We start from the raw sequence: 23,621 nt of genomic DNA, 5'->3' as shown, positions 1-23,621 counted from the left end.
TGCATTTTGTTCTGAACAAGAATAAGCACACTGGATGAATGAGATTGAAAATTGCTGAATGCCTGCTGTCTGTAGATTCATGGGTGTTGTGGATTCTGCTCACCTGCGATGGAGTGACTCGGAGAACTTCAAGCTGGCGTAAATAAACTCCTTCACTTGAGAGTAGATTTGAGGCACTGACTGGGACATGGGCAGCTTCTTTGGAAATTGTTGCTGATTAATAAACAAGAAAGACAATAATAGGTGATTCATGTCCAGTCGACAAGAACAGACATTCACAACCCATTTTCCAAGAAATATTTACACTTTCTTTTGTGTTCATTTGTGAATCACACTGGTATATATATAAAAAATTATTATTTTTTCCTCGAGACTATTCTGACGCAATTCAAGGCACGAATTATCTCAAATAATTGGCCAAAATGGCTTTCTTGGAAAGAATCTTTTAGAATAATAATTTAGTCATTTAGTAGACGCTTTTATCCAAAGTGACTTACAAATGAGAACAATAGAAGCAATCAAAATCAGCAAAAGAGCAATGATATGCAAGTGCTATGACAAGTCTCAGTTAGTTTAACGCAGTACACGTGGATTTTTTTTTTAAATTATAGAATAAATAAAAAGAAAACAGATAGAATAGAAAAAGAATAAGAGCAACAAAGGGCAAAGCTAGTGCACGACACTGACAAGGAATGCGAAACAGATAATAAAATTAAATTAAATTAAATTAAAACTGCTGAACAAATACAGCAAGGCCTCTGAAGCCCATGCCAACTTAAAATAATAGAAAAATTAAAAATTAAACTAAATTAAATGTTAGATTCAAGAGTACGATGGCGTTTTAGTGCCACGTCAAAAAAAATATCCAAGACCATGAGATCAAAGTCATAACATTTTGAGAACAAAGTCGAAATTACGAGAATAAAGTCAAAACACCACGAGAATAGTCAAAATACTACGAGAATAAAGTCGAAATACCACGAAAATAAAGTTGAAATTACAAGAATAAATTCAAAACACCACAAGAATAAAGTCAAAATACCACAAAAATAAAGTCAAAATACCACGAGAATAAAGTCGAAATACCACGAGAATAAAGTTGAAATTACGAGAATAAATTCAAAACACCACGAGAATAAAGTCGAAATGTTTGGAGAATAAAGTCGAAATATTTAGAGAAGACGAAATTATGAGAATAAAGTCAAAATTCTTTGAGAACAAAGTCGAAATACCACGAGAATAAAGTCGAAATATTTCGAGAAGAAAGTCGAAACTACGAGAATAAAGTCAAAACACCATGAGAATAAAGTCAAAATATTTCGAGAAGAAAGTCGAAACTACGAGAATAAAGTCGAAATGTCCATATAGAATATCCATCAGCATATTAGTTTGATTTCTGAATTACTGGATTATTGGTATTATTCAGTATTGCCATCACAGAAATAAATGACATTTTAAAATATATTAAAACAGAATGCAGTTTGTTTAAATTGTCAAATGTTTAACATACAAAAAAATAACATAAAAACATAAAAATCTTTATTATTCCAACCTTTTCTATCTCTGCATCATGGAAGGGGAAGCGACTGACCACAGCCTTATACTCCTCTTCATTTTCCACTGGAATGGGGCTATAGTTGTCCTGCTCAAAAATATCCCTGTTTCAGCAGAGGAAACATAGATGTCAATGTATAACACAGAATCACCCATATCAATTCACTGACACCGGAAACAATGCAGTTGTAGTTCAGCTCACCTGAACACCAGGGCCCATTTTTTGAGCAAAGTTTCATTGTACTGATCTCTAACCTCAAACAAAAGGTCAAAAAGTCTGTTGACAGGGAAGCCATAACCCTACAAAACAAGGCAATTACAGAATCAGAATCAGAATGAGCTTTATTGCCAGGTATGTTTACACATACGAGGAATATGTTTTAGTGACAGAAGCTCCACAGTGCAACAGTGACAAGACGAGACACATATAATAAAAAGAATAATATACAAATATGCAAAATAGACCATGTACAAAATAGCAAAAGTGGACAATTTTGTATGTACAGGTATGTTATGTGCAAATTTGAAATTTAAGTATGTTTTAAATAAATAAATGTATGATAGTGTTGTGTGTTCCACGTTTTATTGTCAAGTGTTCATGAGATGTAAGTGTTCAGTGAGTAAGCAGCAGATATTATAGCTCAAGTTTATAAATATCTTGACATTGTTTGATATAAATATTATTAAAAAACAAAGTGTAATTCAAGTGAAATCAACAGATATGCTTTAAACAAAACATAGTTGGAAAATACCTGTAAAGTGTCTGCAAATATAACTATCAGGTTCTTCAGCTCTAGGACCAGGTCGGGATCATTGCAGTAGGACTAGTGGGTTAAAAAAATCAATAATAATGATAAGAATGAGAGCAGAATGGTGCATCTTCAAATTAGCAGTCTTCACAAATGTGTTTAGAACATAAAGCATCTATGGGTGAATCTTTTAAAGAAATGTGCAGGTCATATTTCACTCCAAAATAAAAAGAAATAAAATTAGTAAAACGATTTTACAAGATTTTAGAAGTGAAGTCAATTTATCATGATGCACAAAAAATAAAATCACAATTATTTATATATATATATATATATATATATATATATATATATATATATATATATATATATATATATATATATATATATATAAAATCATCAATTTACCATAAAAAATTTCCAGATATATGTTTACTTTTCTCTTTACTCTTCTTTTTTTTTTTAATGATAACTCTTGAAAGGATGTGTGTGTGGAGAACTGGATGACGTTTGTACTTAAATGTATTTTTGCAAAATAGATTTTCTTTCATTCTTTTAATTTTGGTTTGAAATATAAGCCAGACATTCTTTCATTCGATTCACCCCTAAAACTGCAGAATAAAACCTTGTGTTATCACTCCATTCAAACAGAGGATCCGAGATCCACTGAATCACCTTTCTGTAGACCAGATTAGTTTAGGTTCAGCATTTCCCTCTAAATGGGTAACTCACAGCCAGTCACTCATTGATCAAATACACTTGTGTCTTAATGAGTCTTTAGAATACATTAGCATCTAAATGAGGCCGTCCGGCCCTCCCCCGCCGCTGATGGAGGAGGCCTGTCCGCGAGGTTAAATAGGTGAGAGCAGTGCTTGACCCAGGCAGGGGAGTGATGAGTCAATGTCTGAGCACACAGGCCTGCCCACCCACTGCCGTATGAAACCCCACGGCACCGCTCCAATCGCCGAGCATCTGTGATGTGATAAGTGTCCAAACTCAAACACACTTCATTACATCATAAAAAAACAAAGCTATTTGAGACTTCTATAACAAGAACAGACCCCAAGTTAAAGATGTCTTGATGAACTTTTGTTATTACCCTCTTTTAATACATACCCTCTTATATATATATATATATATACTGTATGTATATATATATATATATATATATATATATATATATATATATATATATATATATATTTTATAAAATAATAAATATATATTCCTACATACATACATACATACATACATGTAAATATTTTCAAAATATATACTGTATGTGTGTGTATTTATATATACATAATAAATATACACAGAACACACACGTATATTATGCAAACAAAAACTTTTATTTTGTATGCGATTAATTAGTTATATATATATAGTAACTTAAGCTGGAATGGTAAAAGAAATGTGTTGCTGCCCCAGATTTTGGGAACTTAATGCAGTTCTCAATCAATTATTGATGAGTGTTTAACTAGTTAATGATTTACGGTTAACTGCAGATATGAGTTACGCTATGAGAGACCACTATCAACATTAACATACGGCTGGCAGCAGCTTTAGCCTCCACAAAGATCTCCAGAGCATTTAACCATGAGCCAGACGAGTCTCTTCCAGGTTGGTGGGGTCTGATAGTGAGGGTGGTTGTACAGGAGCTGCAGGTTTGATTTACAGCCCCTTGCACTAGTGTGATTCTCTTGTTAAACATTTAGATAGGGCGCAGTGGCCTGCCTCTCAGACGCAGGGAGTGAGTGCGTAAATCACACAGTTAAATAAGCACTGGTCAGGCTGCAACACACGCCGTCACTCCACACTTCAGGACGTGATGTACTTCATTGACAAGCATTTGGACGAGCACACAAACACACACACACGTGGATATATGACCCCTAAAACAAAAAGATTGTAGAATATTTTCACAGGATACTATTTAAATTTCATTACTTTAAATTATTTATAAGGTTATGTGTGACGTAATTACTAAATAATGATATTATACATTATTATTATATTCGTGACTTATATTTATATAATTCATATTTAGGTGTATTATTTATTTACTTTTTATTTAAATAATATAATTATGCAAAATCTAATTAAATGGAACTTGTTTATCATAAGCAAATGAAAAAGGAAGATAATGGTTATTACAAGTTAAAATCACAGTAGCATTTTTAAAAAATTATCAAATATAACATGATAACTGCAATATTATAGTGGTTGTTTCAAGAACACAAATATTTTCAACCAATTCCTCATGATACACACATCATGTTTTCATATATCATCATATTAGTCATTTTTTTGGTTGGTTTCATAAAAAAATAAACCAAAAAAAACAAGAAAATAGCTTTTGTGAGTGTATAATTGCAGCCTGAAAGTATGTATTTAACTTTGAATTACACACTTAAGGTTCCCACATGTTTTGAGCAGTGAATCACCATGAATTTTTGTTCTTCAATTATTACTAAGATTTTGAAACATTTTTATAGAGATTTCTGGTGTCCGGTATCAAATCTGGGAATTAATCAATTTAAATGACTTTTTTTTTTGCTTTCACATTGTAATATTTTTTTTTTTAAATGTAAGATTACTGGAGTACATTTTACAAGAAAATACTACTTCAGTCTTTCTACTTCAAAATTCCATGTTTAATATGCTCCTTGCTGTTTCTCTGCAATTATTTGTGAAACTGACTAGAATTTCTGAATGAAAATGGTTTCAAAGTAAATCCTACACCAATTTTTTTTCGGCGCAGGCAGCTCAGGAGCTAAGAGGGATTTAGTCGTGTCTTTCAATGAAGTTTATTTTCAAAACAAGGCATTTGGAATGATAATTGGAAGCATTTCCTGGTGAGCCCTTTCAGTGGCGATCCATTCAATCTGATCTAATGGAGAGGTCAGTTGGGCCTAATGAGGACAGATTGCAACAATAACAGCAGATTAACTGTGAATATTCTAAACTGCTGGGGCTGAGAGTGTGTTTGGAGGGCCAGTCAGTTGTAAATCAGTGAGGGATTATGCAAATACCCTGCGGCTGAAGCTCACAGCCTGAGTCCTGCGGCCCGAACAAAGGGGTCAAGCCTGCTCTCTCCCACTGCTAGCTAACTTTCAATCACAAAAAAGAGACTTGGGCCAGAGCACAGCGGAGAGAGAAAGAGAGGGGGATGTCAAATCCTCGCATGGGACTCCTTAGTGCATCCCCCGCAGTGCTCGGACTTGATTGGGACGAGTGTGTGTGAGGGACTCACGGAGTGTGTGCGGAGCACCGCGATGACTTTGGACAGGGCCATGTTCCACAGCTCGTCTGTGAAGGCTCTGGTCACCAGGCCTTGTGTGGCATGTAGTATGTGATCCTCCACCACAAAGAACCTGCAAAGCATGATGGGAGTTGGCATTACTTGATCAACTTGAGAAAAACCACATAAATAACTTCACAAACAAATCCAGATTTAGCTTACCCAACAATCTGATTAAAGTACTTCCTGTAGCCCTCCACTGTCTCGTGCTGAAGTGAAACATAATATGACAAAATACATTAAAACAAATCAAACTATTGGGATTATACAAAGAGAAAAGAATACTAACCATGTTAGACTGAGGCTGCAGTACTAGTCTTGCTTGTTTTTTTCTTTGCTTCCTATAGTAATTTTCAAACGTCTCCCTGTCTCCCTATAAAGAAACAGAAAGTGGCATTAAGGTGTTTAAAAAAACTAATTAATATCCATTTAATTTAAATCATTCAAGAGCATTCAACTTGCACGGCATGTAATTGTGCATTTTACCCCAGAGCAAACTGTATTTGTAATTAATCAGGTTAAGGCACACAAGACACGGAATGTTTTCTAATGCAAACCAGTCAACTGTAACATCACTGATTGACTTTAGCAATTCATTTTCAATTTCACTAATTAAGTTGAGCAACACCCTAGCAACCACTCACAGTACTCTAGCAACCACATAGCAACACCTTAGCAACCACCCCAGGTACTCTAGTAACCGCATAGCAACACCCTAGCAATCATCCAGAATACCTTAGCAACCACCCCGGGTACCCTAACAACCACATAGCAACACCCTAGCAACCATCCAGAATACCTTAGCAATATTTCTAAGCCATATGAACTCATTTAAGCTTCCATTCTAATATTTCTAATCCATCTCTTAACACACTGTATTATTTTTAAAACATTCAATTTTCAAAAGGGTCATGACATTATTCTTTAGGGTCTTAATGAAAAGTCTGTAATATAGTTTGGTTAAAATTTTTCATTGGTAGTGTAACACCTTTTTTACCCTGTCAAAAACTGCTCTTGTCAGAGCAAGCCGTATTGTATCATTCTCCTTTAAATGTTAATGAGCTCTGCTGACTCCGCCCCTCTCTTCAAAGCCCTCCCTCTCTGAGGGACTGTTTACTTTAGCCACATTCATCGTGAAACTTGATGGGAACCTCATCTCAGATGATGGGAGTAAATGAGGACTGCTATGTTCATTATTACATCCAACAACAAAACACCTCAATCGCTTAGAAGTCATTCTTGTCTACATCTGCTCCTTTAAGCTTTAAAACTACATTAAACTTCAAACTATTTCAGACTGAAAACCATCAAACTTTTTAAAAACTCTTTCAAACTTTCTGGTCAAGCTTTCTCAAGCCAACTTCAAAGTTTGTCTTGGTTAACTTTTTTATCTAGTTGTTGTTGTTGTTGTTTAACAACGCTTTCTATTAAGCTCTTTTGTGGTGTCTCGTGACTTTTGTTTCAAGGGAGTCATACTCCAGGACTCCGCATCGCAAGTGCAATGCTTTATCAGGTGGGCTACCAAGCAAGTTTACTAAATCCGAAAAGCCATACATATGAAGCAGGTTATGCAATGCAAATATAAAAATTTACACATCAATCACTATGGTAACAGTATTTTGAGGTCATAATATAGTATTGTGCAAGGAACTGAGTGGAAGCTTTTATTTTTTCAATTATTTGCCCCGTTATTATAATTTGTGTAAAAAGGAATAAAAGTGGTTGCCGTTTTGCTGCATCTAGTGTTCATTTCAGCTGGAAACTGGAGTGAAATGTATATATAGGTACGTTTATATGTGGTTTGACTGAAATTTAGGCGAAGTCTCTAATAATCACATAATCTCTCTGAACGCAAAGCACCTGCGCCCCCTCTCTCTTCCCGGTGTGGCTGAAGAGTGGCCCTTGGCCCTTGCCAGCACCTGTGAGCGCTCGGGTAGCACAGCGGTCAAAAGCGCTCGTGTTCTCATTAACTGAACCATTGAGGGAAAAGCCCTCGACTCATCCTCCGGCCAGTGAATGCACCGCAGTTTATGCACAATCTGAATGCCGAAGCGAAAGAACTTTTTCACTGCTTTGTTTTTACGGCGAAAAGGGGGTTACTGCTCGGTCAGTCCCATTAGATGCTGCAGTCTGACCCCTTTTGTTGGCGTGTTGAAGGACTCGGGATTAGTTCTGACCAGATGAGCGATGGCACCAAGCGCTAACAAACTCAATCTCACCTCTCCACAGTTTGCATTTGGTTTAAAGCAAAAATAATATTGTTGGCACGACAGTCAAAACTCTGGAAATCCCTTTGCTTATATAAGCCATTAATGTTCGAGGAGCCACTTGGGAGAGAAGCACTTCAATGAAAATGCACTGTCAACTCAGAGGCTGGAGGCCTATTAGAAACAGATCAACAGGAATGTTTCTCAATAAAACACATATTGTATTCTGCTGCAGAACCCAAACAGACTTTCATAACATGTTATGGAGACAGGCTGTTGATGTATTGGTTGTTCACTGTGTGCACGGCACATTTGTAGTAAAAGAGATGCTGGGAATTACCAAAACAGTGTAGATGTGAAGACATCGGTAGACTGGCGAAAAATCCACCAGATCCTGCGCCGTCAAGACCTTAAAAAGAAAACCGACAAAGTTAAAGGAACATTTCCTGACCTCAGTGGCTTTACTGGCAATGGAATAAACAGTGATGCTTCAACTATGTTTATGATGTTTTGAATGGAGATCTTTGAATTGAACAGAGATCAAACAAAATATAAATATTAAACAAAATACCATTCAAGGGCATTTAAAACATAAATATATTATTGTTTTATAATTTCTCACACAAGAAAAATAATTAGAATTTTTATGTATTGTGGTATAAGCATAATAAATTAATAAGTCATTATGAATAATTTAATTACACATATATACATATACATATATATATATATATATATACATATATACATATACACATATACATATATATATATATATATATATATATATATATATATATATATATATATATACACACACACACATTATTTTTATTACAGTACCAGTAATATATTTATATCTTGGTATATTATATTATATTATAAATGCACTAATACTAATAATATAATATTTTATGTATTAACCAAATGAGCATTATTAAAAGTATAATTTAAGTAATTATGAATCATAGGATTTGATGTTGGATCACAGGAAAATGTTTGCAGTTATAAAAATACAAAAAAATAATGATTCTAAATGAATTTTCTTTGTGAAATATAATTCCGGAATGAAATCTAGACATTTTCTAGAAGACCTGGATGTTAATGCTATACATAAAGCAGGGCCACAGTATGGTGCTTTAAAAAAGTGTGTTTATTTTGGACTCGATGATGCTAAATATCCTTAGAATGTACCTCCTCATCCATCTCCTCTTCATCTGCTGCCTCTGTGCTCAGGCCATTGTGATGGAGGGGTGTTCGGCCATTCAGACCATACAGAGGTTTGGCACAGCTCAGAGTCACCTGCTTCTGCACCGCACTGTTAAACGTACGGTGCTGCTGAGCCTGAGAGAACAGGGTGACGGAGAGAAGACCAATAATAATGTCAACAGCCTACAATCCCATCGCAACTTTAGATTTCTACATAAGTGTGCAACAAATTTAGGACACATTATCTCCATTTCAAAACCTAGTGAGGTGTCTGCATAAAACATTTTAAAGCATCAGGGTTTTGCTCAGGCTTAGGGATGTAACGATGTTTTGTTGATGATAAATCATGATAAAACTCCCCACGGTTAGTATTACCGTTTCATATTTTAATTATCATTAGAACCGTATTAGATTACCGCGATTTGAACAACTCACAATAAATAAATAAATATTCTCCAGCATAAAGCTCAGTTGTCAGTAACAGTCTCATGAGCACACAGCACGCAGAGTGGAAACAGGTTTTAAAAGAGTGCTAAGGGAATTATAAATGAAAATATGAATGAATTAATTATATGAATGTACCTCTGAAGGTTGACTGTCTTCAGAAACGATTGGAAGGCATTTTGTTTTCATCTTCTCTACATGTAATACCTAAAGGAAGTGTTCTTAATCACAACGCTGCTTTGTCCACGGAGTTTATGGGAAACAGCTGTAATTCAGCTTTTCCATAAGCGCCACCTAGTGTCAGTGAGTGGATTTACAGAGACTTATATTTACATTCAGCCTGTGTGCAGTTTCTGTCTGACCAAAAACGGACCAAATTTGTATGCCCTGCTGTAAATTTTGACCGGTTGATTAAAAACAAACTTATGTGGATTTTACACATTTAAACAATTTAGATAAGTTACCTAGAATTATTTATGGAGCAGATAAAATACATATAATCAATTATCATTTTGACTTAACTCTTTTCTTTATTTAAAGGCTGAAATGTGAGGTTGTCCTTTTGCAAAACTTTTTCAAAGATTTATTTGAACATTTACATGCTATTAAACTGTTGTCAGTCAAGTTGTCATTTAAAATCCGAATATCATTGGTAAGTGTTATTGTTTTAGTGATTATGCAAACAAAAAGTCATTTTATTCGTTGTTTATTGATTTTTAAATATAAAACTTGGTGAAGTGATTTATGTGTCTCCAGCACATTTGAACAATACTGTGATAATACTGATAACCGTGATCATTTTGGACACTATAATCGTGATAAGAAATGTTCATACCATTAGAGTAGACAGCATTATCATGCAAACAGCAAGCTCTGAAACCAATGATCAATGAATCTATTCTCCAAATGCACTTTGCATGATATGCAGACACCTATGTACAGCACTCAAAATCAAATCAGAATCCATTTTAGTTAGGATGCAACCATAGACTAGGTTTTGAAACCTAGATTTACAACAGCCTATTTTAATAAAATAGTTCAAATAAAGAAATAAAATAAAATCTTACCTGTCTCATTGCGGTTTCACCAATTTTATCCGAGTGCTTTCGGATACTCTCCAAGAAGTCTTTTAGGTCAGACATGGAGATCTCCTTAATCTCCTCCCGGAGTTTAGGAAGTGTCTCAGCCATGATTTGGCAGAACCTGTACTTGCTCACTCTGGGAATATAAATGTTTTCTAGCTGCTCCATTGTTTTCAATGCAGAGTAGTATCTGAAAAGGAAAACATTCATGTCAGTCACCAATTTACTAGTTCCTAAAAAAAAAAAAAAAATCACTGAAATGTCAATTTGATGATAACGTGATGATCAATAAAGGCTAAGATGGTTTCAAAATACTTAAAAAAGCAAAAATCTGGGTTACAGTGAGGCACTTACTAGGGCTACAATGACGCATCCATATGTATTGATGCACTGATCAATTGACTAATGATATGATGGATTGACAACACACAAACAATATCTATATTTTTAAGATGCACCTTTATTTTGACACTCATGTTCATTGACTGTTCCACGCACATCACAGCGGTGTCATCAAATATTTGATAAGTTACAACAACCTTTCAGCTCTCAGGGAGCTCATTTCAAAGCTCATGTTATATTTCGGTTGCATTTGTGAGTTAATAAAAATGTATCTGTGTAAAACAAGCACAAAATATCATAATAAATCTAATCAAATTGTAATTGTATTGTGGCATGTTTTGAGGTATCTGTAAAATTGTATCTCTGGCTAAGAGAATCAATGTCAGATCCCATCATGATGAAAGTGAATGGGGCCAATCTGTACTCACTCTTTCAACAGCACATCCACAAGATGTAAACCACATGTGCATTAACATGATTTTAGAAGAAAATTGCTTACCAACCGTTTCAGTGTAACGTCATATTAAATTGCACAAGTCTGTGAAATGTTCAAAAACTTTACAGCTCAAACAAGTATTAAGAGAAGAATCAATGCAGGTGTTTTTATCAAATGCCCTTATGCCCTATTCATTGCAAGTGCCTCATTGTAACAAGAAAACAAGAGACAGGTCAATTTTCTACTGCCATAAATGCTGTTGATTCAGCTTAATTAAACTCAGAATATTACTATAACTGTCAGAATAAGTTATTCTTTCACCAAGTAATACAGTTCTTATTGTTAACTACAGACTGTTTATGGTTGATAAGCAATGTCGCAACTTTGCTGCATTAATATAAAGTGTGTGGTCACAGGTGGGAGTTTATCAGCATTGAATAACTACAATACTACCACAACAAAGCCTTGTGTTCCTGTGCTCTTCGCACCCAATTCATTAGATATTTTGCTTGTATTAATTAGAGTAGTGGCCAAATTTATGAAAGTATGCCGCTATCAAGTCATGGGAAAGAATGGGGGTCTTTTTTCCATTTATAGTTTTGTATAATTGAGAATTTTTTAATGTTTCTGAAAACAAGTCTCACCAAGGCTGCATTTATTTAATAATAATTAAAAAAAGTAATTAAAGAGTAAAAACCATAACATTATGAAATATATTTACAATTACAATAACTGGTTTCAACAGTTCTTGCTGGTTAATATTTTGTGAACCGTGATAGACCACCATTCAAAATTTTGGGCTAACTAGGATTTTTAAATAATTTTTTAAAAAGACATGAATACTTTTATTCAGCAAGGATACATTAAATTGATCAACAGTGACGGTTTAGATATTTAAAATGTTACAAAAGTTCAGTTTTTTTTCCATCAAAGAATCCCAAAAAATTATCAGTTTCTACAAAAATAGCAGGACAACTGTTTTCAGAGTTGATAATAATTATTTTTAATAAGTTATTGTTTTCCCTTTATTTTTATAAAAAAAAAAAAAAATTGTGAGCATCAGAAACTTCTTCAAAAGCATTAAAAAAAATCATAATTATTCCAAATAATCAAAATATATCTGGTAGTATATATGTAACAAGGGCTAAAAAATAACAAACTTGCACAAAGCATGACCTGTGTCTGTCTATATTCAATGTACTTGTACGCTTATTAACTTGTACTGCAGTAGCCGGTGCCTCTGAATGCTCCCTGACCTCACCGTTCTGAAGTGCGCGTGCGTCCATGTGGAAGGCCAAAGTGGCGCCCTTCCCAGCAAGTGCTACATGTGAACTGCGAAAGAATCCCTGTCTGATTAGACCATGTCCCAGCCTAGTCATTAGAGCGCAGTGGAGACACACAGATTAATGGAAAAACACGTTATACTAATTGCCTCAATTTGGAGGAGGCCTGTCATGGGCCTGCTGGTACAGTGCAGTGCTGTGAAGAAGGGCACACACAAGGTCAATTGTCTTTGCGTTTGAATAGTTTATTTATTCATGATGTGTTGTGACTGACTAAGTAGACATTAATGGACAAAGAAGGGTCATTATTTTCAAGTTCAACATGACCTTACATCCATGCCTTCCTTCTAGGAGATGACCAAACGCTTCTTTATAAAATAGGTTTAAGTGCATTTTTAGATCAATTCTAATAGTTCAATTAATTTTTTTTAATATATATATATATGTTTTAGAGTGTACGCTCTTATATATGTTTAAACTACTACAAATTTTCTTTTTACAATTTTCCATTATATACATACATATAAAGTAGGTAGTTTTTAACGATAAATAATTCAAATGTCTATTCGTTTTATTAAAGAATTACATTTTTAAGTTACCAATTATTTAATATTCTGCTTTTTTGGATGCAACCCTCTTATTGCATGACTTTCACCCCATTAAAAAAAAAATTCTTTCAAATTGTGATTTCATTTGGACCCTTTCTACAGCAAACGTTTTCTCAAATTTTACACTAACTGTGGTGTTGTTGACTACACTGATCAAGCTCACACATTCAATTATTATCATACTGTAGAAATTACAGTATGTAGTTATACATGATGATGAGAATATTTTTTCTTTAATTTATGGAAAAGTTAGGCTTGTGCATAACTACAAATTAACCTTTCTCCTAATCATACTGATACCATTTTGAATAAATATGCTTTAAACATGCCTTGTCGAGTGTAACTCATTTTTTGTAATTTATTTATTTTTATAAATTTTATTGAGTGTTTATTTAATTTTTTTTGCTGAAACAAACCACTAAAATAATAGTTTTATACTGTATTTGGACCGCAAAGTACAAACCTTTAACCTACGATGCAGCTTAAAAGCTCATATATTTAGTTTAATATCATGAGGTGGATGAAAAACATTGTCTGTTCAGCACCTTTCAATGAACTTGTGAGCTGAAAAAAAAGTGAGCTCTTTTTTAAAGAGATTCCAACCTATTTTGTCACCACTGATTTGCAATAAAGATTTTTAAATCACATTAGTCCAAATAAGTAATAAGTTACCTTTTCGATTCAAGCTGCTCCTTTAATTTGCTGTACATTTCCAGGACTGCAGAAATGCAAACAAAAGACAGCGTGATTTCAAGTAAAGAAGAACATGCATTAAAAAGAAATCAAACTGAAACATTTTCTTCATTCAGTGAACTATAACCACTTCCTAAATACTATTTCTTTTCAAAAGAAACAGACCAAAGAAACCACAACCTAACTGCATTTATCTACAGAATCATCCAATAGGTTTCTTGATTAAACCACTGTAAAAACAAAACATTTGTTTGTCCAAGCACATAGGAACTGTCGTATCAAGTTTTAAGTCAGAAAGACCATAAAATATAAACACATGAGGACCTGGACTCATTACTGTAACAAGAAACCTGGGAACATTGGCGTTTACGGTATCTGGATCGTTTTTAATAGTCTTTCACGAAATCTCTGGGAAACAAGCACCAAAAAGTAGCAGTTACAGGTCACATGGCGAGATTTTTTTGCGCAAATGCGGCATCTCACCGGGAATGCAGAGCTGCAGCTTCTCCACCGTGGTAGCCATGTTCCTCTGTTGAATTCGGCAGCGGATGACCTCTTCCGTTTGGGCCGTCACCTTACATAAGAGAAGGTCAAAGAGTGTGAAGCCCTCTCAATTAACGAGACAGTCCTCTCTGCGCTATTGTTCGATAATCGACATTCTTTTGTTCTGCCCAACTAACGGCAGACATACTAACAAAGCCAGACTGTGCCATACCTCGCGTCCGGCGTCTTGAAGTCTTCGATTGGTGTCGCTCACTTGGCCCTTAAAACATAATATCACTTTTGTTAGACAAATAAGCCCACGATTCCCTGTTGTAACTGCTCACCCTTGTAATCAGATCATACTTCATGAGGAGTCAAGAACAAAGACATGCAAATTCAAATTAAATGTGCAGCGGGAACTTGAACTTTTGGTCGGCGGGGAGCTTTTATGGCCGGTAATCGCTTCTGACAGCCCTTTCTAACAGATTCTGTGACAAACTTCTCAATTTTACTTGGGATTTTTGAACTTTGGTTGTTCCTCTGGCTCTGTCAAACAATTCAAATCAATGACCCAATTGACCACTGGTCCCTTGTTGGTAACTTCAATGAGCTCTATGTGCCATTCATTGTCTGGGGTAAAATGCGGATAGCATTTTCTGGTAATTAAACATTCGTTTTTTCTTTTTTTTCGCCTGGACACAAACGCTGGGTGGCTGATTAACATCAAATGTGAAGACCTCCACACCACTGCGCCAGTATAGTGCCCCAGGTGCAGGGACCTCATGGCCGCAGACTTTCCCACATATTAAGTCTCATTAGGTCATCGTAATAAGGAACCGCTTTTTGAGTTTATTAAAAATCTCATTTATTCGCGAACAATGAGGGCTCAGTGACCTCACTGATGCCGTATGTGCTCTCTTGTTATCTGAATATGCTTTATATAATGTGGGTCTAATTACGAGGATTGCTGAGCCACTCCTGTGCCGTTTGGTCACCGTATTTCACTCTGGGAAGTGGAAAGGGAGCTAAACAGAATTGGCGTGCGATTCCAGCGTGAGGTCTGAACCCCATGAACGCACAATGACTGAACTATCGTAAACAAAAATGGGTATCTCTCCATTCCAGGGAGTGAGTACAAAACATTAATCAATAACTGAACAATTATGCAAATTTGATTCTACTACTTAAAGCTTTGTTCTGGAAAATGGTGCTTAACCTTTCTTAATACAATTTCAAGGCAATATAATTGTCTACTGTATACTCTATTGGAGAAGAATGTATTCATTTTACTGGGGATGACTGAGAAAAGTCCAGTGAGCAGGAAAATGAGAAAAGCTCTCAGTTAAACTCATGGAGAAGTACTTTTTCGATCTTCATTTTGGGCAGGGGTGTCAAACGCTGTCCTAAAGAGTTAAACACACCTGACTCAGCTAATCAAAGTCTTTACAAGGGCTAGAATCTTCCAGGCAGGTGTGTTGGAGTTGGAGCTAAACTTTACAGAACAGTGGCTCTCCAGGAGCAGAGCTTCACACGTGACATAGGGGTTAAAATAAGTTTAAAGGGACCCCCGGGTATTAAGACATGTATAGGTTAATATAACGTAAATGATGTCTCTTAATGAAATATGCAGTAGAAAACCCATGAAAATGTATGTTAGTTTTTTTTAAATTGACTCGGGGGGGGGCGCCATTATTTTATGTGCACAGTACATTCTGCGTCAATGACGTCAAATGGTTGCACTCGGTGAGCTAATGGCGCTTATTTCTATAAGACTTCTGTAAGACTTCACTGCTTTCCTAGCGATAAGAAGAGAAGAAAATAATGGGAAGATGCCTGTGGACGAATAAAACTTTCTAAAGACCCACTTCTTTGTTCTCTCCACTTTAGCCCTGATGCCTTTGAGTCTTTTAGTAGACCACAGCTACTGAAAGAGCTTACAAACGGCTGAGACAAGAAACGCTAGATGCCATCTGTTAGGATGTATACATGCCGACGCTAATCATGACGCGCGGCCGCCAAAGGAGTTTCTCGACGCAGATTTCCCTCCATATCCGGGGCGTTTAGACTCCTTGTGGGGAAAAATCGATTTTATATCCATCACCAGCTGTAAGCTCTTTCAGTAGCTGTAGTCATCATATCAGTATTTTATTTTCCGAGTTGTCTATTCTGAGATGTGTTGTGGTAAAAATAGCAACAGGTAGCGGTAGTAGCTCACAGAGTGTAACCATTTTACGTCATCAGAATAATGGCGCCCCCCATAATCCAAAATATGTATAAAATGACATGATTTTTTAAAATAACAAAAATCTTTAATGGGTTTTCTACTACATATTTCAGTAAAAGACATCATTTACATTATATTAAGCCATACAAGTCTTAATACTCAGGGATCCCTTTAAAATACCAATGTAATTACAGAATACAAGCTGCGCTCGATGGGATTTATGTCGAATGTCACCTGACCAAAACAGAAAAAGTCTCATTGAACTCGTTTGTCAGAGAAAGTGTTTGTAGTGTTTTTCAAGTGTTTGTCCAAATTTGACATTGTTGGAAATCACGGACGCCGTGTCCTACGGGCAAAAGAGGAGGGAGACCTCTTTCGGGCAAATGGGGGCAGAAAGAATTTGTGCCCCCTCAGTTCTTAATGAACTTATTTAAACCGTTAATGGATAATTAATTGTAGGAACATGGGGCACCGTCTGCAGAGCGCATAAAATTGTGTTCGATTTGAGCAGATCAATCAGCATCTGACTTGAAGCAGTATAGCCTATCAAAGTAGGCTACAGCAAGAGCGATTCGCAAGCATACGGGGGTTACAGTCATCGCAGTTTCTTCAGCTCGGCTGGCTGCACGAGCTCTGATGATGACAGCTAATTCACAATTTACCAGACTCATCCCGTGCTTTAATAGGGTTACAAACTCTTTTCATGTTATATTAATGCTATAGCGTATAATAAAAATTAATTTACACACAAACGGGGGGTGGGCGGGTTGGGGATGCATCCTTTCCATCCTCTCCCCGCCTTGCTATCGTGTTCGAAAGTGAAAGTGAAATCAGAAAAATAGCACGCATAAGAAAGGCATTGCACGCTTTCGCGAGCAACTGCACGAGATCACAGATCACCCCCCGCCTCCTAGAAATTTAAATGCCCCCCCGACTGAGGTGCCCTGGCACCGGCCCTGGTTTTAGAGCAACATATGCTCCCCTCCAGACGACGTCTATTTCAGCAGGACAATGCAAAACCACATGCTGCAGCTATTACAACAGCATGGCTTCGTAGTAGAAGAGTCCGGGTGCTGAATTGGCCTGCCTGCAGTCCAGATCGTACATCTATAGAGAACATTTGGCGCATCATTAAACGAAAAATATGTCAAAAATGACCACGAACTCTTCAGCAGCTGGAAACCTATATCAGGCAAGAATGGGACCAAAATTCCAACATCAAAACTCCAGAAACTCATAACCTCGATGCCCAGACGTCTTCAAACTGTTTTGAAAAGAAGAGGAGATGTTACACCATGGTAAACATGCCCCGTCCCAACTATTTTGAGACCTGTAGCAGGCATCAAATTTGAAGTGAGCTCATTTTCTGCATAAAATTGTAAAATTTCTCAGTTTAAACATTTGTTATATTATCTATGTTCTATTGTGAATAAAATATTGGCTCATGTGATTTGAAATTCTTTTAGTTTTCATTTTATTCAAATTTTTAAAAAACGTCGCAACATTTCCGGAATTCGGGTTGTATAATGATTTAGCTCTGTGTCTTCCATTTTTATGGTGTATCTTTTTTTTTCTCTTCTTTTCCTGATACTATTATTCTACCATGGTACTGCCACAATATTTTGCAGGACAAAATTAATTATTTATATATTAAAAAATAGATTATTTCTCAATAATATCAATGCATAAACATGTTACTAATCCCTAAAATAAATGTAATTATGATTTCCACGTACCATCAGCTTCTCAGCATCTGCTCGGACCTTCAGCAGTTCTGTGATGGCATCCACGAATCCCTGATGATGGAAGTTGCACATTTTCTCAATCTCTCTGTCATGGTTGCGTATTCTGGCGTCAAGTTTCTCCATAAACCTTTTGTGTGCATTGGGCTGATCATCGTAAACGGATCTATAAAACAAACATCACACATTAAACTATTTCAAACAAACAGTCTGCAGAAATATTCTTTAAAGATCTTAAAGTGTCCCATGAATGTCATCTCATCTTCATTTACATTAACAGTGACAAATTTCTTAACATATATAACACAACAATTTAGTGTGTCACATTTTAATGGTTTCAAATATCAAAGTCACATTTATAAACTGTCTGTCTGTCCACAAATGTTTATCCTCCATCTGTCTAGTAAAACATATATTTCACAAGTGCAAAATATTCAGGAGCTGTGTTGAATGATCAGGCCAAAAAACAAACTCTTTTTACATCAGTTTACAATGCAGGTGGAACCCAAACCAAGCCATATCTAGAAACCTGACGATTCAGTAAAAGTAATAATAACAATTCACTTCAGAAAATGCATTGTTTTTATGTAATTACAGTCCAGACCTTGTGTTTCCCCTTCAGATAAGACACACACTTCAATACTCTGCAGGTGTCTCTGTGTGGTTTTATCAATCTAAGAGCATGTGCGTATCAGTAGCTGTGTTATCTAGCGCTGGCCTTGGTGTCTGTGTACAGCATTGAGAGCTGGCGAGGTGAAGCCAACAGATGGGCCGCTTCTTCAGTGTGTTGTGAGATCACAGAGCGTGTTGCCCTCCTCACTGCTCCAGATGGCCAAGAGAGCCATCTCTCTCAGTGAAGAAGAACAGTCCGAGATGATTCAGGGTCTTCACTCACTTCCTGACACAGATCAAGAGGAAGTGTGGACGGAACTGCACCAGCTGACACTGTACCGCATTACTTATCATTTACAATCAATGTGAAACATGGCCATTTTACTTCCAGAAAGTATTTCAAAGCAAAAAAGGATGTTCAAAATTTTTTTTTAGGACTTTAGTGATTGATTGGATTCAGAAAATGGTATAAAATGCCATGGTGTCTGGATATGGAGCTTTCACATTCGGGTCTGCAGAACCTTGAGGGGTGGTAACACAAGTCTAATACTGTATATCTTTAAGGGACAGATCAACCAAAAACTCAACTCACCCCATATCATTCGAAACCTTTATGACTTTATAAGGAACATAAAAGAAGAAAAATGTTTCAGCGTTTTTCTTTTGACACTGGACGTCAATGTCAAAATAACTTTTTTGTGTTCTGCAGAAGAAAGATAGTCAATGCTTTGGAATGACATAAAGGTGAGTAGTGATGACAGAATTAAATTTTTTGAGAGAATTATATCTTTATGACATTAATGAAATATGTTTATGTTAATATTTTAACTAATTTCTTAAGTACACTGCAGGTTTGTTAAAGTTATCTAAAACCATTAAAAAAAAAGTCACTTGAAATAAAATAAACATTAACTGAGTAAAAACTGTATATCAATAATACTAAAATAACAATAATAGTTAATTTAGATGTTTTTATAGTTGTTTTTTAATATTCATTTTCACATATATTTTATACATAAGAAAAGCTTCCTTTGTATTTTAGGAAGCAGATCCCACAAAAGGATCATGTTTGAAAAAAATTAGCATTTAACATTTAAGCATAAATAGCCCCGCAATCTATGAACATTGGGCTAAAATGAACAGACTATGAAAAAAATACAGTACAAAAACCACTAGAGAGCAGAACGTGCTGCAGTTGGAGGGATGCATGAATAGTTCTCCAAGTGCGCCACCCTGTGGGGAACAGTGCATGTTCAATCACTGATGCATATGCAAATATTTAACCAAACCAGCAGCCATAGATCAGTGGCTCTCATGTGGTTTACACTGAACACTGAGCATGAAGTGGTTACCCAGCACAAGAACCAAAAGTGCTGTGCAAATGTTCTTAAAATCAATGTTATTGCCATGTATTGAATAGACCAAACAACATTCGATGGAAAAGCATGGCAGTGCATCATGAACAAGAGGAATGCATTATTTTTCTTCATTAATCATTTCTGAATTATATCCCTGTGATGTGTGCAAATATCAATCCTATAGGATGAAAGATCACAGGAATTTTTTAGCTATGCATGTGCTTAAAGCATATGCTTTAACAGCACAACAATTTTACAAAGAAGTTTAAAAGTTAAATTAGCAGGACAAAGTGTCACACTGCTTGTATTATGGTGACAGTGTTGGCCTAACAAAGTTCTGTTTCCTTGTTTTATATTACCTGAAAAAAATAACTCATAAAGCATTATGAATCATACATTTCCAACATTTATTTAAACGTTTGTTCATTCATTCAGACAGGATAAATGGTTTGTCTCTCCATGACTCTGACATGAGCATCAGCCTGTAAAAGCAGGTACTTCCTCTGTTCACAGGTGTGTTGTGTTTGTGTCAAAAGCAGAAGTTGCTGTAAAACTACTTCTGAACAGTCACAGCAATTAGCATGAGATTCATATTAAACAATCTCAACCAGCATAAAAATAAAGATATTCATAATAACAAAGTAGCAAAGTCTTGGACGGCTCACTGCTAGTGAAACCACCAGCTGGCTCTCTCTTTCAGATGCCAAGAAGAAGGTTCGGATGAAATCCAGGTTGCCACTGGCAACACAGCCTCAACGTCTAGACTGTGAATGACAACCTTTAAAATGGGACGACTAGCTGATTCTGAGTCATTTTTACCACACCGCGATAAAATTGCAGGATGTTCTAAATGACTGCTAGCAGCTGCAGGGCTGGGAAACTAAATTAAAAAATTCACTAAATATTTCCAAAAACTGAATTAGAATCCACAAAAGGGGCAATGAGTATTTTGGGAAAATGAGAAAATTGGAAAAAAGTTGATTGCAAAACATGCATGCAAGTATTTTGAGAGCATATGGAGACCAACATGATTGTTCACGGGGTTTTATTGGAGTGAGTGTTCCCTGCAAGGTCTTTTGGCACAATTTGCTTTCTGCAACTCTCTGATTGGTGGAATTTTCTGTACAGCATCATGGGTAATGTAAATTCATTTTCAATTTATTTGTGCATTTGCCAGACATAAAAGTACTTACATTAAGGTATACATTTTTTTTTTTTTTTTTTTTTACTTTATGCTGTTTATGCAAGCGCCATGTTCTACTGCTTCACAACAGAACTGTACATTAAAACATGGATTTAAAAATATCTTGGTTGTATGACACTGCTTAAAAATCAGGGCTCCAGACAAAAAATAAATAAATTAAAATAAGAAACCATTGGCTCCTATAAGAAACTAAATTAGGCACCAAATAATTTTTTTAGTTCCCACAGAATAAATATGTTTTATTTATTTATTTTTACACTTTAACCTTTCAGTCATGCTGTCATGTCTCATCTTTTCTTGTATTTTATTTTAAATTAAATTTTCCCTCCTAGTGGAATGACCTGCCCAACTCAATCCGAGCAGCTGAGTCCTTAGCCATTTTCAAGAATCAGCTAAAAACACATCTCTTCCATCTGTATTTGACCCTCTAACTCTAGCACTCTCTATTCTAATTCTATTCTAAAAAAATAAATAAAAAAAAACTTGTCCCTTTTAGACTATTCATTTACTGCTTGTTTTCTTTAATAAAAATAATTATAAAAAAATAAATAACACTGGCTTTTGTATTGTTTTCTTTTTATTAATTATATAATTAACAAAAGCAAAAAAGGCCTCTAACACTAGCTTGCTCTATTCTATCGGTTTTCTTTTTATTTATTATTTAATTTAAAAAAAAAACTTGCTACGTGTACTGCGTTAAGCTAACTGAGACTTGTTATAGCACTTGCTGTGATTACAGCAAGTAAGTGATTACATGAGACATTTCAGTAAGTTGTAGGCTATCTTATAAAATAGCCAACCTTTTGATGATTCATGTTTATTTTGTACTACAGTGGTAAAGAGAAAGATATGATGGGTTCACCTGCCGCTTGAACTGAGGCGCCAAAGCGATCGCTCATGCTGCATTAAAGAGCGCCAAAACCTAATTTATAGATTGAATTTCGTTATGAATTTGGCAGAAGTTTAAAGCTTATACTTTGTTTATTAAAAGGTAAGCACAAATGCTTAATTTGCGATTATTGGATGGCAAGTGCGCTACAAATAATAGGAAGTTCATGCGTTAATAGAACATAGCATATAGACTAGATCTTAATAACAAGAGCTATAGTATCGATTATAAATGAGAACTGTTAACGATATTGCCGATTTCCACACAGCTGACAGCTTTACCTGTTGTAGTTTGTTCAAGTTGTGCATGGAATAGACACTGCTTTTCTGCACTTTTACTTCGCACGTTTACGTCATTTTCGGTCTCTCGTGCTGCACAACTGTGTTCCCCAGAGATGAGGACTGTTTTTCGATGCGCAATGTCTCTGTTTATTACGTCAACATAACAAAAGATGTAATCACAAACCAATCAAGAAAAAAGGTATTACATGCAAATTTTTAAATCTAACATGTAAATTGATGTAAGCAAAAACGTTATATTTTTAGTCGCAGTGTGGTGCCCTGAAAATTATATTATAATTTCTTTGAGAAGTACATTTTCGTAATGTATTTCTGTCATATTTTCTTTAAGTTAAACCATACTTGTTTTGGTGGGTTGCCGTGAAGATCTTTGCATTTCAGTGTGTTTTTGACTAGTTTTTCTCAAATGAAGCGATTAAAAGCTTGTGAAGCGACTCTCAGAGATGAAGTTCAACTGTTCATGTCCTCATCAGACATAAGACATCAGACACAGAAAACATTGCAAGCATCACATGTGTTTGAGTTTCTGTAGTAGATGAAACTACGCCAGTCATTCATACAAAGACACAAAACATGTAGGCATAGCCACATGCACTAATTGGCTGTTATCAACTTTATTTCTGAAGTGTGATAGGCTGTTAGATATAACCATATTGAATAAAAATCCACAACTTATCATCTTTATCAACATAAATTACTGCAATCTTAATATGATATCGTATATCACCCAGCCTTAATTCGGTTGTAAAATTTTGCATAGTTACTTTTCCTAAGTTCGAGTTTTAATTTGCCAACCCTAGATAGCTGGATGCTACTAACGCTACTATAAAAATGGAAAACTATGCTTGTATTAAGGAACAGACCAACTAAGATGCACTCTGCTTTTTTACATCCAACCC

The 23,621-nt window shown here is 35.5% G+C and overlaps 1 protein-coding gene across 4 annotated transcripts in view; it reads right to left on the bottom strand.

Annotated features, from left to right (window-relative positions):
* exoc6 (exocyst complex component 6) overlaps positions 1-23,621 on the bottom strand; it is a 57,739-nt gene that overhangs the window by 28,232 nt on the left and 5,886 nt on the right. For all 4 annotated transcript variants that reach the window (XM_058792931.1, XM_058792933.1, XM_058792932.1 and 1 more), the window contains exons 2-15: positions 18,355-18,526; positions 14,627-14,674; positions 14,395-14,485; positions 13,891-13,936; positions 10,535-10,739; positions 9,009-9,158; positions 8,155-8,223; positions 5,897-5,980; positions 5,770-5,816; positions 5,560-5,680; positions 2,307-2,378; positions 1,757-1,854; positions 1,553-1,658; positions 104-213 (exon numbers count right to left, since the gene is read on the bottom strand). In XM_058792931.1, the coding sequence (XP_058648914.1) occupies positions 104-213; positions 1,553-1,658; positions 1,757-1,854; positions 2,307-2,378; positions 5,560-5,680; positions 5,770-5,816; positions 5,897-5,980; positions 8,155-8,223; positions 9,009-9,158; positions 10,535-10,739; positions 13,891-13,936; positions 14,395-14,485; positions 14,627-14,674; positions 18,355-18,526 (1,419 nt within the window). The remainder of the gene's footprint in view (positions 1-103; positions 214-1,552; positions 1,659-1,756; positions 1,855-2,306; positions 2,379-5,559; positions 5,681-5,769; positions 5,817-5,896; positions 5,981-8,154; positions 8,224-9,008; positions 9,159-10,534; positions 10,740-13,890; positions 13,937-14,394; positions 14,486-14,626; positions 14,675-18,354; positions 18,527-23,621) is intronic.

The sequence above is a fragment of the Onychostoma macrolepis genome, chromosome 12 (assembly GCF_012432095.1).
Source record: "Onychostoma macrolepis isolate SWU-2019 chromosome 12, ASM1243209v1, whole genome shotgun sequence".
Taxonomy (NCBI): domain Eukaryota; kingdom Metazoa; phylum Chordata; class Actinopteri; order Cypriniformes; family Cyprinidae; genus Onychostoma; species Onychostoma macrolepis.
Note: the sequence above shows the minus strand (reverse complement) of the source record. Positions and strands in the feature narration are given on the sequence as shown.